The 15,316-nt window shown below is 39.4% G+C and overlaps 1 protein-coding gene and 1 long non-coding RNA gene across 2 annotated transcripts; one reads left to right on the plus strand and one right to left on the minus strand.

Annotated features, from left to right (window-relative positions):
* Nucleotides 1–1,055: 1,055 nt before the first annotated feature.
* Nucleotides 1,056–8,066, minus strand: LOC103436649 (uncharacterized protein ycf45). The gene is made up of 9 exons (XM_008375091.4): nucleotides 7,504–8,066; nucleotides 7,343–7,411; nucleotides 7,057–7,134; nucleotides 6,713–6,933; nucleotides 6,335–6,407; nucleotides 5,914–6,198; nucleotides 4,868–5,011; nucleotides 4,163–4,213; nucleotides 1,056–1,264 (listed from the first exon to the last, which is right to left on the minus strand). The coding sequence occupies exons 1-9, from the start codon at nucleotides 7,747–7,749 to the stop codon at nucleotides 1,193–1,195; spliced, it is 1,239 nt and encodes a 412-aa protein (XP_008373313.3). The 5' UTR covers nucleotides 7,750–8,066; the 3' UTR covers nucleotides 1,056–1,192.
* LOC139196612 (uncharacterized) lies at nucleotides 8,000–8,730 on the plus strand. Its single transcript, XR_011581690.1, has 2 exons — nucleotides 8,000–8,186; nucleotides 8,511–8,730. It is a non-coding gene; the product is annotated as an uncharacterized lncRNA (long non-coding RNA).
* The last annotated feature ends 6,586 nt before the right edge of the window (nucleotides 8,731–15,316 follow it).

Consider the following 15,316-nt stretch of genomic DNA (forward strand, 5'->3'; position numbering starts at 1 on the left):
AAGCCAGTGAACTCCCAAAAGGCCTCCTACTAGGTAGAGATGAGAATATACATATAAGGCTTACAGGATCCACTCTCTTGGCGATGTGGGATGTTACATCACATCAATTCATATTTCAATTAATCGTAAATATCAGAATGTGGTATCAACGATCCGAACTATTTATTTCTCTACATCCGCTAGAGGAACATGTTTTCAAAAAATAAAATTTGAAAAACGAAATTTGGTAAGAATAATAAAATGTAAACGACAAGCGACGGCTAAATAGAAATCTAAGTTTTATGGAATATGGTAACTGAATTCGGGGTTGACCTCTTCACGAAAGTTGTAAAACTTGACATTATGAGTGATTGTATATAAATTTATATATATATATTTTTTTTGCATTCTACAATAATTATAATGAATTTTCTTAATTTTGCACTCATATACAAAACACTATTCATGAGGGTTTGGAGGGTTTTTAAAATCTAAACAACAATGTAAGTGCAACATTGTCTACTTGTGGAGGAAGGATGCAATCAGGAGTATTTATATATTCTTTCACATTTTTCACTTGTAGGTCTGTCTTTTTCCCTATACTAATACTATACTAGTTAATTTAATTTTAGTCAAAGATCAAGTAAAATTTATCCTAGTAATGATAATAAAAAACTCTCTTAATAAAAATAAATAAATAAAACTTAATTTTTCTTAACTTATATAGAATAATGATTCAATAATACATATTTAATATACAACATATACACTATGGCTATTGTATATAATAAGATTTTTTAGTAAACTTTAAAATTATCAAAATAAACTTTTTCTTAACATGTCCAAAAGGATTACCCACGGACTTCCCACATGTATACCCGTTATTAACAAATCGCCTGATAACGACCCGATTATTTATTATATTGATCCGAAACGTGACGTTTTCATGTGTCACCGCGTCTCGTCTTGAGTGCTTGCCAAAAAGCAAATACAACATCTGCAAACGGCTCTTCTGACTTGTTTTTTTTTTCTTTTTTTTTTCTTTTACCAGTTGGTGAAATCCCTTTTGGCCTTAATGAAAGCAATGCAAACAAATTTTATTTTTGGACTTTGACTAAGAAAATGACAACTCGTGTTATGTTCCTAGCCAACAATGATACGCAGAAGCTAAACGAAAAGATAAGTCGTCGATCTCAAGAAAATGAAGCACATATTAAGCATCACACTGGTCATATGCCTTTGATCTTTCTATTACAACCTTCAACTCCTTATCCCTTGTCCTGACCTGCAAAACAATAATCTTTAATGGTTTAGCCAGACAGCTTGAGAAAAAATCAGAAATAAGGGAACAAGGAAACGCTGCATCCTCATCCTAGCAAATTATGATTTGGATCATAACTTGCATCAACCGTATGTTCAATTAAATCACAAACTTTAATATAAAAACCATATGGAATATGACCTTGTTGGGTTGACAAAGGAAAATGAAGTTGTCATCAACAGATCAAAGGCTATTTGGCATATTAAGATGGATCATTATTGGGGCAAACTAAAGAAATGCTAGAAAGAAATTAATAAAATTATTAACAAGAATTAACTAGGTTTAGCCTCAATGCAGAACTGGGAAGTTATGAATGATGTATGCTTTAAGGTCGGATAGGTCTTTCGCTTTTTTGAGCAAACTATACATATCTGGCATGAATACTTGCTTCGGTGAGTGGCCTGGTATCAGAGCCAATTGGATTAGTCATTTAAAGTCTATTCATAGCGCCCAAGTGGCTGGTATCATCAGTTATTCAATATCTAATCTCTTTGTTGGTTTCTTATCTGTCTGATTTTCCCCTCTCAAACAAACAAGATACTGTGTCCAAACGATAATTTTTGAGTTTGTTGCCCCAGCGGAACAGCATGAGCGGAGAGAGAAAATCATGTAAGTCTAAAATTTCCAATATTTAGATAATTTATTTTATACCTGTAAACTCAGAAATTTAGTTAAAATGAGTCAGGAGAGGGGTTCAAGTACCCGTTCGGGGATTTAGTTTATTATTACCCCCCCACAAAAATTAAAAGACTATTTAGGACTAATTCATCTGCCAGTATTAGCACTAGGTCTAGTCTAAATAGGACACCAGACATTGTAAATGAAGAACAAAAGTGAGAATCTGAAAGTGTTGATTTTGGTGATTGGAATATCCCCAAAATATCTAGTAAAGAAATTCATAGAAAGAAATGGTCAATCTCTTCATTTAAAAGTGAACACCATGTAAGAACAATCTAGCAAGCTTATGCTCTTAGTAAAGAACATGAAACCTCAGTTATTCACTTCAGAACAAATAAACGCTCATAGAAAAGACAGTCATAAATATACTCATTTTAGTCTAGTACAAATCGCAGTAAAACCACTAACAAGAAGAGGTCTCAACACCTCTATTTTGTTATGTCTCCGAGATGCCAGATTCACTAACTTTAGTGATAGCATTCTTGGAATGATTGACTCAAGTTTATACAATGGGCCAATCCATTTTGATTGTTACCCAGATCTCACAATAAGTCTTTCAGACTCACATTAAACATAAAAACCTCTGATTATCAAGTCTTAGAAGGAGTCCAACCACTAGCTCTAATATACAGAGATCATTACACATGCATAGGCACCAAAATGATTTTCCAAGCTATAATTAAAAGCCCAAAAGATCAACCTCTATTAATCCAAAGTAATCAAGAAAATGCCAACATCACAATACCAAGAACAATTAAGTGGTCAGAAATTAGTCTACCCTCAGATTGGTCTTTAACCAACGAAAGAAAACCAGTAGACATCCAAAACAACTTAGTCAACCCAGACAACATACAACAATACTTTGATGGTACAGTTAAAATCCATTTTAACCCTCCAGCTAGCAAGTCCCGTGTCCAACTTCACGAATTAAGTCAATCCACTAGGTTTAAAGAACCAGTCAGAAACTCTGTTTCGGGATCCACTTCAACAGACATGTTAGGTCAAGAACTAATTAATGATTTAGTAAATATGAGGCTTAAATCAATTAAAACAAACTCTCAGGTTACTCATCCCTGTTACGAAAACCCAAGTCAAACTAAAACTCATTAGGAAGAACAAACATCACCAACAACTAATTTTGAGGTAAACCAACAACAATTAGTTTTAAATAAACCGTTTTAAATATATTGGAAAACATTAAATGTTGACATTAAGTTAAAAGAAAACATACAAAGAAGAGAACTATTCCTCTGTCCATGGGCTGGATAGTTGACTGGTGAATATTGTATCCTAAGAATCTTTATTTTCGTTTGGAACAATTTTACTTTGTTGCTGAAACAACTAATCCATTTGACTTAATTATTTTGACAAACATGTTTAAGTGTTTTCCAGTGTTCATCAATTGATTTTAAGAAGATGAGCACATCATCTTTGTAGACTACGGAAAAATGACTATGAATTAAATATTGCGTTCATAATGTTTTGAAATTCACTGGGTGCATTCTTTAATCCAAATGGCATTACGTTCCCTTCGTAATATCTGAAAGGAGGTGACAAAGTTGTTTTGTGGCGACACGCGTTTGACCCTCATTTTTATGGGGCCCACTATGTATTTCAACAATCCAACCTTCTATATTTTAGTACATCATTCATAGATCATCCTTTGCAAAAAATTAGACAAATCCAAAACCATTAAGACATTCATTTGCATCGAAGAAAACAGACGAATACAGTTCTACAAAGAAACACTAAATTTGATCCAACGGTCATATGGTTTAGGATTTGCGTGATTTTTGGTAGACATGATCTTTGAGGTAAGGCATCAAAGATAGAAAAAAAGGTCGTACCCAGTGCACAAAGCTCCCGCTTTACGCAGGGTCTGGGAGAGGTGAATGTCGGCTAGCCTTACCCCCATTTATGGAGAGGCTGCTCCCAAGTCTCGAACCCGAGACCTACCGCTCATGGGCGAAGGCACTTGCCATCGCACCAAGTGCATCAAAGATAGAAATAAGTAATTTAAATAATTATGCGTCTTGATTTAATCTGAATTTGGTTGCTATAAAATTTTCAATGTTATAGAGTTATAATCAGTAAAACCATGGGGAAAGAGTAAATTTTCATATTCGAAACAGAACTTCTAATTAAATCCATTAGATGTCAGAATATACAACATGAGAAAATTACCTCGACCTGTGGGATTTTTCCGCAAAGCAGAAGGTCTACACTCTTTGCTGTCTGCCGGATGAGAGTGAAAGGAAAAAGAAATATTATATGAAGTGAACAAGTTATTGTAGAAAGCTAGGAGCACTGTCTGTGTGTGTGTGTGTGTGTGTGAGAGAGAGAGAGAGAGAGAGAGAGAGAGAGAGTTGTTGTTTGAACAATTAGATTTCCATCCAAAGGTTTAGAATATGGTGAAAATTGAACAATTATAACAGAGAAAGAGAGAGAGAAAGAGTTGTTTGAACCATTAGATTTCCATCCAAAGGTTTAGAATATGGTGAAAATTGAACAATTATAAACAGAGAAAATGTCATTTACTTACATGCTCTAAGCCTTTAACCTTTTAACAATTAGATTTAGATTTCCATCCAATGCAAACAGTAGCACATGTCTATAAAGGAAACAAGTAATTTTATAGCAGATAGGCTTACATTCAAGAAGACACTGTGGTAGTTTCTTGATCCAAACATATATTCACACAAAGACATAAAAAGCATGATACTTGGCACTTTTCAAAGGGATAGAGAGGTTGAAACAAATACTTATAAAGTTCCCCTACATTAACTTTTTGCAATTAAATTTTGAGTGTACAGTTTCAGCAATCCATATTCAAGCACAATAATGCCTGAGATTAAATTTTAAAGCAACGATAGAAGTTGATTTACACACCTGATGTGTAACCCAATAGTCCCTCTGTCTCATCTCAATTAAGAACTCAAATGTTGGGGATGCTTGTCTTTCAAGAACGGTTTTCTGACATTTTCTAGATTTGGCTTCTCCATCTCCTAAAGTAACAGTTTCTACTCCTCCAACCTGAAACCAGAAAATAAGATTTGGAAGTGCAATTTGACCAAAGAGTCATGCATCAAATTATTTATTCCACGTTCTCTTAAAAGACAACACTGCTATAATTACTACTTTAGACAAATAGGAGAAACAACCAGCAAGTTCAATCGCATCATAGAGTTTTTACCATGTCTGCCATGGGGAACTGCACTGTATATATAGGATAAGTAATCCTGCAGGGAATCAACATAAAATGATGAAGCCATGTTGATAGCTCTAGAGTTTTTCTATTAGAAGCTCCATTACCGCGTCGAAAAAACGTTTTTGTCCAATGAGTGTTGTGGATATTTCTAATACATTAGCAAGAAAGGGAGCACAAATTAAGTCCCTCAAAACCATCCAACATATTCAGTGAATCCTAATGGGCTTCCCTCATTGTTTTCCCTTGACTATCATTCTCCCATGCCCAAAGAGATCATCTTTCTTCTTGGTAGATCATTGATTATGAACTTGAAAGGACAAGTCAAATATAAGTAACAAAAAGAAAGTTCTTGATGCACAAAACATAATTTTCAATATGATGCTATTTTTGTGAAAGTTTTTTAATATTAGCATCCTGGAACAAATCAGAGCTTCCTGGAAAAAAAATAAAAGAAAAATATTAGCCTTCTGAATTAAAAATTACTACGAACTTCCATACCAATAACCAAACATGGAAAATTGGTGTATTAACCATGTGGACCAGATTCCCTTAATAACCTACTTTATTACGTCTTTAAGAATTTTGATCTTTATCTGATATTATCTAGGGCAAAACAATATGCAATAACAGGAAGACAGTTCAGACTCAAAAATTATGTCTCAAATGTAAAGAGGACCTCAAGCAAAAATAATTCTACATGTAGTTTTTTACAGAGACCAGAACAAACCAGATCAGTTAGAGTAGGATTCTTTATTATATTCTCAAGCTTCTGCCCATGAGCAGTAGCAATAAGCATGACCCCTCTCTCGGCAATCGAGCGACAAGCAAGAGCTTCAGATTCCGTGCCAATCTCATCGACAATGATCACTTCAGGCATGTGGTTTTCAACTGCCTCAATCATAACTTTGTGTTGCATGGATGGTTCTGTTACCTGCATTCTCCGCGCCCGTCCTATTGCTGCATGTGGAATATTTCCATCCCCTCCTATTTCATTGCTTGTATCAACAATTACCTATCCCAGTGGTGTTAGCGTTCTTTTGAATCATGTAATGAAATACATATGCAAACACTTATAACATGAGAGGGAGAGAAAGAGGGGGAGGTAGGAAGTTGGCACTATATAAAAGGGAAAAAAAAACTCCACGTACCACTCTTTTGTGATATTCATCTGACATGACTCGAGCAATCTCTCGCAAAACAGTGGTCTTACCAACCCCGGGCCTTTACAAATTGAAGGGCATCTTCACTAAGAAGTTATATATATATATATATATATCAAATAGCTTAGAAATATGTTGATGACTACAAGTGCCTTTTGGAAATTTGGTATCAATCAATAAGTTATTCTTTAGTGAGTCACAGTGATGTTTATTGTTAACACCAATGTTTGCTATACATCCACTCTTCTTGTTTCATTATTTGTTATACTGTTTTTCAACTACTTAGACCCTTAGAAACAAGTCACATCCAGTTTTAGCTATGTTTACACCAGGAAAACCACTTTAAAAAGAATCAGATAACTTTACCTTCCGATAAACAAGATGCTCTTGCTGTATTGAAGCAGATCGTAAACCATGTCAATATGACCAGAAACAGCCCTGCCAACTCGGCAAGTTAATCCAACGATCATCCCTTTCCTACTCCTGATTGCTGATATTCTGTGCAAGGTACCCGCAATGCCAGCTCTATTGTCCCCCCCAAAATCTCCAACTGCATTTTGAGCATCCTCCAACTCTTTCAATGAAACCTGCATAACAGATATTTTGAACGCATCAGTATTATTTTTTTGCTTCTTGTTTAAAATAGTGTGGATGTTGGGGGGAGGGAGCGTGTGTGTACAATTTAGAAGCTCAAAAGTATGGGGTAGTACCGCAGTTGTCCTCAAATATTGGGCGCCAAGATCATCAAGGTAGCGTGCTTCAGGCAGTCGACCCAAATCCATTATAACCTATTTATGGTACACAGAAACAACATTAGATAATCAACCGTTTGCATTTGCAGCAGGGCCCTGCCTTTGTTATGTTTCTATTCTATGTTTCTATAATTTGAAGAATATTTTAAACAAGTCAAGTGATTGATACAAGTGAAGAGTGCAATTAATCCAATGATATAATAATAGAAACCAGAAAGAGTAATTAAATGAGACGAGATGAGACCTCTAAGAGTTGAGCTCGTTTGGGTTGGGGTTGATTGAGCAAATTGTCATGCAAATCACGCGGAAGAATCTGCAAACAAAGATTCGAACTTGAATTAATTAATTAATTAATAACGAAATAAAAAGGAGAATTAGGTCAGCGGGAGAGGGAGACCTAGGTACCTGCAACAAGGAGAGGAGATGGTTCTCCTGCTCGTGATGAAGGCAATTGGAAGCCATAGCCATACGCGCCCTCTTTCCCATTCTCATTCGCAGGAGGCACCCCGTGAAGGAGGAGGACGATGAGGAGGAGGAGTACGAAATGCTGCTGCTCTTGTAGTAGTACTTCTGGTTCAAATTCAATCGCTTCACTCTCACCGCCGCCGCCGGCTTTGTGTTTGCAGTTGCCCACAAACTACAATTACTCATGCTGCTGCTTCTTCCTTCTTGTGCTACTGCCGTCTGTCCTTACTTAATTCTTGTCGGCTGAACGAGTGGCGGCAACGGCCGAAGGTGGCGGAGGATCTTTCTTCTTTTGTTTTCTTTTGTTTTGGTTTTGGTTTTGGGCCGTGCCGAAACCTAAATAAAAGACAGAAATAGAATGGGCCGTGGGCCTTCCTTGGGCAGAGGCCCAAACCATTTCTTCCTTGGAGGTGATCAGTCAGACTCGGAAGAAATCAATCAGAGGAAGGAGTGAGAATTTGGGATGATGGGCAGCAGGGGGTGCAGAGAAGATGATGGAGGAGAGGGGAAGGGTTTGTTGTGGAAGCTTCCAATCCTTAGAACCCAGCAACTAGGGAAGGTGGGTCCCGCCTTTGGCCTCGGCGCTGGTTGCGGGTTGGGTTTTGGCATCGGCCTCCTCGGCGGTACTCCCTCCCTCACTGTCTTTCTCTGTGACGTTAAGTTGAGTTTTCAGTGCTATATATCCTGCCAACTACACCACCTAACTAACTATGTTGTAGCGAGCTAGCTCTAGACTATAGGTTATAGCTAGTCAATTTAGGTCCGTTCATTTATTAGTTTAATTTATTTAATTAGTAAAAGCTAAGCATTCCTTAAATCAGACACCGCTACTACTGCTTCAGTGGCGATTTCGTGCTTACGCTGGTGTTGCTACATTATGTTTATGCAAATCACGTATATGCTTAATGCCGTATTGGTTATTGGTTTTTAAAATTCCAATCGTCCAGGCGCAGGATTTGGTCCTGGGATTCTTGGCTTGCAAGTTGGCTTTGGCCTTGGTGCTGGATGCGGGGTCGCCTTAGGATTCGGCTACGGTGTCGGAAAGGGCATTGCCTACGATGACAATCGCAGATACTCTAATGTAGGCAACCTTTTTCGTGGTGAAAATGTCGACATTTCTCCTGCTTCTCAAGATCTGCCTACTCAGTAAATTTGTTTTATTCATCATTCCTTTACTTCTGCATATTGTGTTTTGCTATATGTCAATTCAATTTCACTCATTTTCTAAGGATTCCTTCTTACTTTTCGGAAACGTAGAACATAAACCATATGAAACGAAATAGAAAGAACGAAAAACAAAGCTGAATAGCTATCAAATTAATTAATTTGGGAATGCAACAACTGAAACTGGGAACACTGCTGTTTCTTTGATGCATATGATATCGCAACCTTTACAACAAACTCATGTAACCTTACAACAACAACAAAACCTTTTCCCACTAAGTGGGGTCGGCTATATGAATCCTAGAACGCCATTGCGCTCAGTTTTGTGTCATGTCCTCCGTTAGATCCAAGTACTCTAAGTCTTTTCTTAGGGTCTCTTCCAAAGTTTTCCTAGGTCTTCCTCTACCCCTTCGGCCCTGAACCTCTGTCCCGTAGTCACATTAGAGACAGAAAAGCAAACACAAGATATACGTGGTTCGCCCAGATTGGCTACGTCCACAGAGTAGAGGAGTGCTCATTAATTGTGAAGGGTTTACACAAGTACATAGGTTCAAGCTCTCCTTTAGTGAGTACAAGTGAATGATTTAGTACAAATGACATTAGGAAATATTGTGGGAGAATGATCTCCTTTTATAGAAGAGAGTTTCTAGTATTGTTCTGACATTGACACGTATCGTGTTGTGATTGGCTTCCGATGTTGGCACGTGTCGCGCTATGATTGGCTTCTGATGTCGACACGTGACGCTCTGTGATTGGCCTCCTGGTTGGAGGGAAACTCTTCTGAGTCCTTGACGGTGTAACGTTGACTGGTGCTCGGTAGTTTCAGGATTGGTCAAGTATGGTACAAACAGTGCTCCCCTAAGTTCCTGAGTGAGGGAAGCTCCTCGGTTGGGGACTTGCAAGATCCAAGCCGCTGAGTAATCACGAAACTTCTAAGTATCGAAGTGTGGTATCGTCTTCACTTGTCTTATCTGTCTCATAGGTAGATGTGGCATCTTCTCTGGAAGTACTCTTCCTCCATCCAGGGGTGGTATCTTTAACTGGTGGAGATGCATAAGGTAATGTATCAATTTTACTTGAAGCTTACTTGTAGTTTCAGGCTTGGTCAAGCGCGATACAAACCATGTAGTAGAAGTCCCCCAAGTCGCCGAGCTAGGGGATCTGCTGAAAGAAGTGACAGACAAGGTAAGCAATCAATCCCAAATCAGAAGTTTGATTTCGAGTTCCGGCTAATTGTTCTCATTCTCCTTATCTTGCAGGCAGTATGAAGGATAAAAATAAGAAAATGAGAAGAGATGATATGAGATACTTTTGCTTTTGAAGAAGTAACTTTTCACAGGCTTATTCTTGAACTGGGCTGGAGGGTTTTCTGGTTTCCTCCAAAGTATAAGGTCGTCTGAAGAATTTGAGGGTCAAAACAAGTCCATCAAATCTAGAATACGTTCGACCCTGCTGATATGGAATACTTTTGTTGTTGATAGAGTAGTGGATGTATCGGCACGTGTTTTGTTACGCTTGTCTCCACATGCTTCCTTGTATCCTTCTCACTTGCCCTATCTGTTCCTCAGACAGATATGGTATCTTCTCTGGAAGCATAAGATGTTGAAGATGAGTACTCGAGAGCAATGCCAAGTAGGTAATCAGGTAAGGGGTTCCAGGCAGTCAGTTCCTGATTGGAAGCTTGATTCCAAGTGCTGACTGATTGCTCTCTTTCTCCTTGTCTTGCAGGTAAGAACAAGGCCAAAGGAAAAGACAGGGAAAAAGCATGATATGGGATACTCTTGCTTTTAACCCTGATGATATGAGATATTCTTACTCTGGTGTAGCTTGTTTGCAAAGGTATTATCGGGGGGAAAGAAAGCTGAGTATTTCGAGAGGCTTCGTTGGGAGTGCCCTCTTAGATATGAGAAAGGGTTAAGCATTTTTGCAGGTCTGCCTGTCCATTGAGGATGGAGGTCGACATATATAGGAGTCCCTAACAACAAGTAGTAATGCTATTCATTTACCCTGCTTGGTCATATCACTGTAATGGGAGCTGCCAGCTTCACGTGTTTTAACTCTGTCAGAGCACTTTGAAAAAGTGGTCTGTGGTATCTGGAAAGCTGATGTTGCGTGTGAAGATTACAGACAAGCTTTATCCAAGGAGATCTGGCTCTCAAAGTTGAGAAAGTGGTGCCTCTTCGATTTTCGAACAAGCAATCCTGTCGGGGATCTGGCTCTTGATATTCGGAGAATGGTGCCTCTTCGATTTTTGAGAAAGCAATCATGCTGGGAGTCTAACTCTCGAGATTCGGATAGCGGTGTCTCTTCGATTTTTGAGAAAGTAATCATGTTGGGAGTCTGGCTCTCAAGATTCGAAGGGCGGTGCCTCTTCGATTTTGGAGCAAGCAATCTTGTTGGGAGTGTTTTCTCGAATGTGAGTAAAGGTTTGGCATGTTTGCTAGTCTACCTTGCCACGAAGCATAGAGGTTGACACACAGGGACTTTCCAATTATCCAGCAGTGGTGCTATTCCTTTACCCTTGTGGGTAATAATATGGTAGCTAGACCTTCAAAATTTATGTGTCTAAACTTTGTTAGTGTTGTTTCTTTGCTATTCTTTTACCCTTCTTGGTCATAGCGATGTAGTGGGAGCTGCAAGCTTCGCATGTCTAAACTTTGTCAGAGATCTTTGGCAAAGTTATATGTGGTACCCATGAGCTAATGTTGCGTGTGGAAAGTGGATGATTGAACAGTAAGATTCACGTGTTTTATACTTCACCAGAAATCTTCGACAGAATGCCCTAATTTCTGCAAGGTTGAGTGTGCATGTGACAGGTGGTGATAAGGCTGAAAAAGCAGGTGCCTCTTCGATTTCTGAGATCGGCCCTCGTGGTCTCTGAGCAGCCCAGCTTTTGAGAAAGCAAGCGCCTCTTCAATTTCTGAGATCGGCCTTCGTGGTCTTTGAGTAGTCCAGCTTTTAAGAAAGCAAACGCCTCTTCGATTTCTGAGATCGGCCCTCTTGGTCTCTGAGCAGCCCAGCTTTTGAGAAAGCAAACGCCTCTTCGATTTCTGAGCAGGCGCCTCTTTGATTTCTGAAGCTCCGTTGAGTGCATATTTTTATAGAGGTTGGCATTAAGTTCCAAAGCACACTTGAATCTCCACCAGTAGAAGCTCCCTTCTTGCACTTCTAAGATCTTGATTTGTCCGACCTCTTCTCTCTTCAACATCTTTGAAAATGTCTGACCCATCCGACCATCGTTTTTACTTGAACCTTGTTGAAGAGGCAGCCACGGCTTCTCCAAACAACATATGGCGCTCATCCTTCTTATCCCCTATTGGTCCTCTTACCGTTGGGGATTCCGTGATGAAGAATGATATGACCGTTGCGGTGGTGGCCAGGAACCTTCTCACTCTCGAAGATAACAGACTACTTTCCAAACGGTATGATGAGTTGGCTGTTAAGGATTTTCTGGCTCTTAGTGTTCAATGTGCAGGTTCTGTGTCTAATATGGTCCAACGCCTATTTGCTCGAGCTCGCCAAGTTGAATCATTGGTGGTTGAAGTGATAAGTCTCAAACAGGAGATTAGAGGGCTCAAGCATGAGAATAAATAGTTGCACCGACTCGCACATGACTATGCCACCAACATGAAGATGAAGCTTGACCAGATGAAGGAATCTGATGGTTAGATTTTACTTGATCATCAGAGGTTTGTGGGTTTGTTCCAAAGGCATTTATTGCCTTCGTCTTCTGGGGCTGTACCGCGTAATGAAGCCCCAAATGATCAACCTCCGATGCCTTATCCTTCTAGGGTTCTGTCCAGTACTGAGGCTCCGAATGATCACCCTCCGGTGCCTTCTCTTTCTGGGGCTCTACCGACTGCTGAGACTTCTCCTAAGCAACCTTTGTGAAGGCTCCCTCTTGTTTGTTTATTTTGACTTATGTATATGTACATATTTGTAACTTATCGGAGATATCAATAAATAAGCTTTGCTTTATTTTAACGTATTGTGTTAAATACACCAAAGCCTTCTTCACTAAGTTCTTTGAATTTTTCTTTTGTTGAAGCTTGTATGTTGAAGCTTTGTGAGTGGAGCATGTAGGTTGAGGTAGTGTTCCCTTAATTTCCCGAGTGAGGAAAACTTCTCGGTCCTGTGCCATGTCCTCCATTAGATCCAAATACTCTAAGTCTTTTCTTAGAGTCTCTTCCAAAGTTTTCCTAGGTCTTCCTCTACCCCTTCGGCCCTGAACCTCTGTCTCGTAGTCGCATCTTCTAACCGGAGCGTCAGTAGGCCTTCTTTGCACATGTCCAAACCACCGTAATCGATTTTCTCTCAGCTTTCCTACAATTTCGGCTACTCCTACTTTACCTCGGATATCCTCATTCCTAATTTTATCCTTTCTTGTGTGCCCACACATCCAACGAAGCATCCTCATCTCCGCTACACCCATTTTGTGTAAGTGTTGATGCTTCACCGCCCAACATTTTGTGCCATACAGCATCGCCGGCCTTATTGTCGTCCTATAAAATTTTCCCTTGAGCTTCAGTGGCATACGGCGGTCACACAACATGCCGGATGCACTCTTCCACTTCATCTATCCATCTTGTATTCTATGGTTGAGATCTCCATCTAATTCTCCGTTCTTTTGCAAGATAGATCCTAGGTAGCGAAAGCAGTCGCTCTTTGGTATTTCCTGATCTCCGATCCTCACCCCTAACTCATTTTGGCCTCAATTTGCACTAAACTTGCACTCTATATATATGTCATGTTAACTCATCCATTACCAACGCGAAAAGGTAAGGACTTAAGGATGAGCCTTGATGTAATTCTATAGTTATGGGGAAGCTTTCGGTTTGTCCTTCATGAGTTCTTACGGCAGTCTTTGCTCCTTCATACATATCCTTTATAGCTTGGATATATGCTACTTGTACTCCTTTCTTCTCTAAAATCCTCCAAAGAATGTCTCTTGGGACCCTATCATACGCTTTTTCCAAATCTATAAAGACCATGTGTAAATCCTTTTTCCCATCTCTATATCTTTCCATCAATCTTCGTAAGAGATAGATTGCCTCCATGGTTGAGTGCCCTAGCATGAACCCGAATTGGTTGTCCGAAACCCGTGTCTCTTGCCTCAATCTATGCTCAATGACTCTCTCCCAGAGCTTCATTGTATGACTCATTAGCTTAATACCCCTATAGTTTATGCAATTTTGTACGTCGCCCTTATTTTTGTAGATAGGCACCAAAGTGCTCTTTCGCCACACATTTGGCATCTTCTTCGTTTTCAAAATCCTATTGAAAAGGTCAGTGAGCCATGCTATACCTGTCTCTCCCAAGACTTTCCACACTTCGATTGGTATATCATCTGGGCCCACTGCTTTTCTATGCTTCATCTTCTTCAAAGCTATAACCACTTCTTCCTTCCTAATTCGACGATAAAATGAGTTGTTTCTACACTCTTCTGAGTTACTCAACTCCCCTAAAGAAGTACTCCTTTCATGTCCTTCATTGAAAAGATTATGAAAATAACCTCTCCATCTGTCTTTGACCGCGTTCTCTGTAGTAAGAACCTTTCCATCCTCATCCTTGATGCACCTCACTTGGTTTAGGTCCCTTGTCCTTTCCCTTGCTCTAGCTAGTTTATAGATATCCAACTCTCCTTCTTTGGTATCTAGTCGCTTATACATATCGTCATAAGCCGCTAACTTAGCTTCTCTCACAGCTTTCTTCGCCTCTTGCTTCGCTCTTCTATACCTTTCACCATTTTCATCGGTCCTATCCTTGTATAAGGCTTTACAACATTCCTTCTTAGCCTTCACCTTTTTTGTACCTCCTCATTCCACCACCAAGATTCCTTTTGGTGTGGAGCAAAGCCCTTGGACTCTCCTAATACCTCTTTTGCTACTTTTCGGATACAACTAGCCATGGAATCCCACCTTTGGCTAGCTTCCCCCTCTCTATCCCACACACACTAGGTGATTACTTTCTCTTTGAAAATGGCTTGTTTTTCTCCTTTTAGATTCCACCATCTAGTCCTTGGGCACTTCCAAGTCTTGTTCTCTTTTCTCACTCTTTTGATATGTACATCCATCACCAACTAGCGATGTTGATTAACCAAGCTCTCTCCCGGTATAACTTTGCAATCCTTACAAGTTATACGATCCCCTTTCCTCATTAGAAGAAAATCTATTTGTGTTTTTAACGACCCACTCTTGTAGGTGATCACATGTTCTGCTCTCTTCTTAAAAAAGGTGTTGGCTAAGAAGTGATTATATGCCATTGCAAAATCCAAGATAGCTTCCCCATCCTCGTTTCTCTCCCCAAAACCATGGCCACCATGAAAACCTCCATAGTTTCCTGTCTCCCTGCTCACGTGTCCATTTAAATCTCCTCCTATAAATAACTTCTCCGTCTGAGCAATTCCTTGCACCAAGTCTCCAAGGTCTTCCCAAAATTTCTCCTTTGAACTCGTATCCAACCCTACTTGAGGTGCGTACGCACTAATCATATTGATGAGTTCTTGTCCTATTACAATCTTGATTGCCATGATTCTATCTCCTACCCTCTTAACATCTACAACATCTTGTGTCAAGGTCTTGTCCATGAT

Source organism: Malus domestica, chromosome 05 (assembly GCF_042453785.1).
Source record: "Malus domestica chromosome 05, GDT2T_hap1".
Classification (NCBI taxonomy): domain Eukaryota; kingdom Viridiplantae; phylum Streptophyta; class Magnoliopsida; order Rosales; family Rosaceae; genus Malus; species Malus domestica.

Bases quoted from the DNA above. Each gene is read 5' to 3' on its own strand.
- LOC103436649 (XM_008375091.4), bottom strand. From the start codon at position 7,749: ATGAGTAATTGTAGTTTGTGGGCAACTGCAAACACAAAGCCGGCGGCG. The intron at 5,012-5,913 runs GTTTGTTCTGGT...TTCTGGTTTCAG, and splicing joins ATCCTACTCTAACTGATCTG to GTTGGAGGAGTAGAAACTGT. The intron at 4,214-4,867 runs GTGTGTAAATCA...CTCATCCGGCAG, and splicing joins ACTATTGGGTTACACATCAG to ACAGCAAAGAGTGTAGACCT.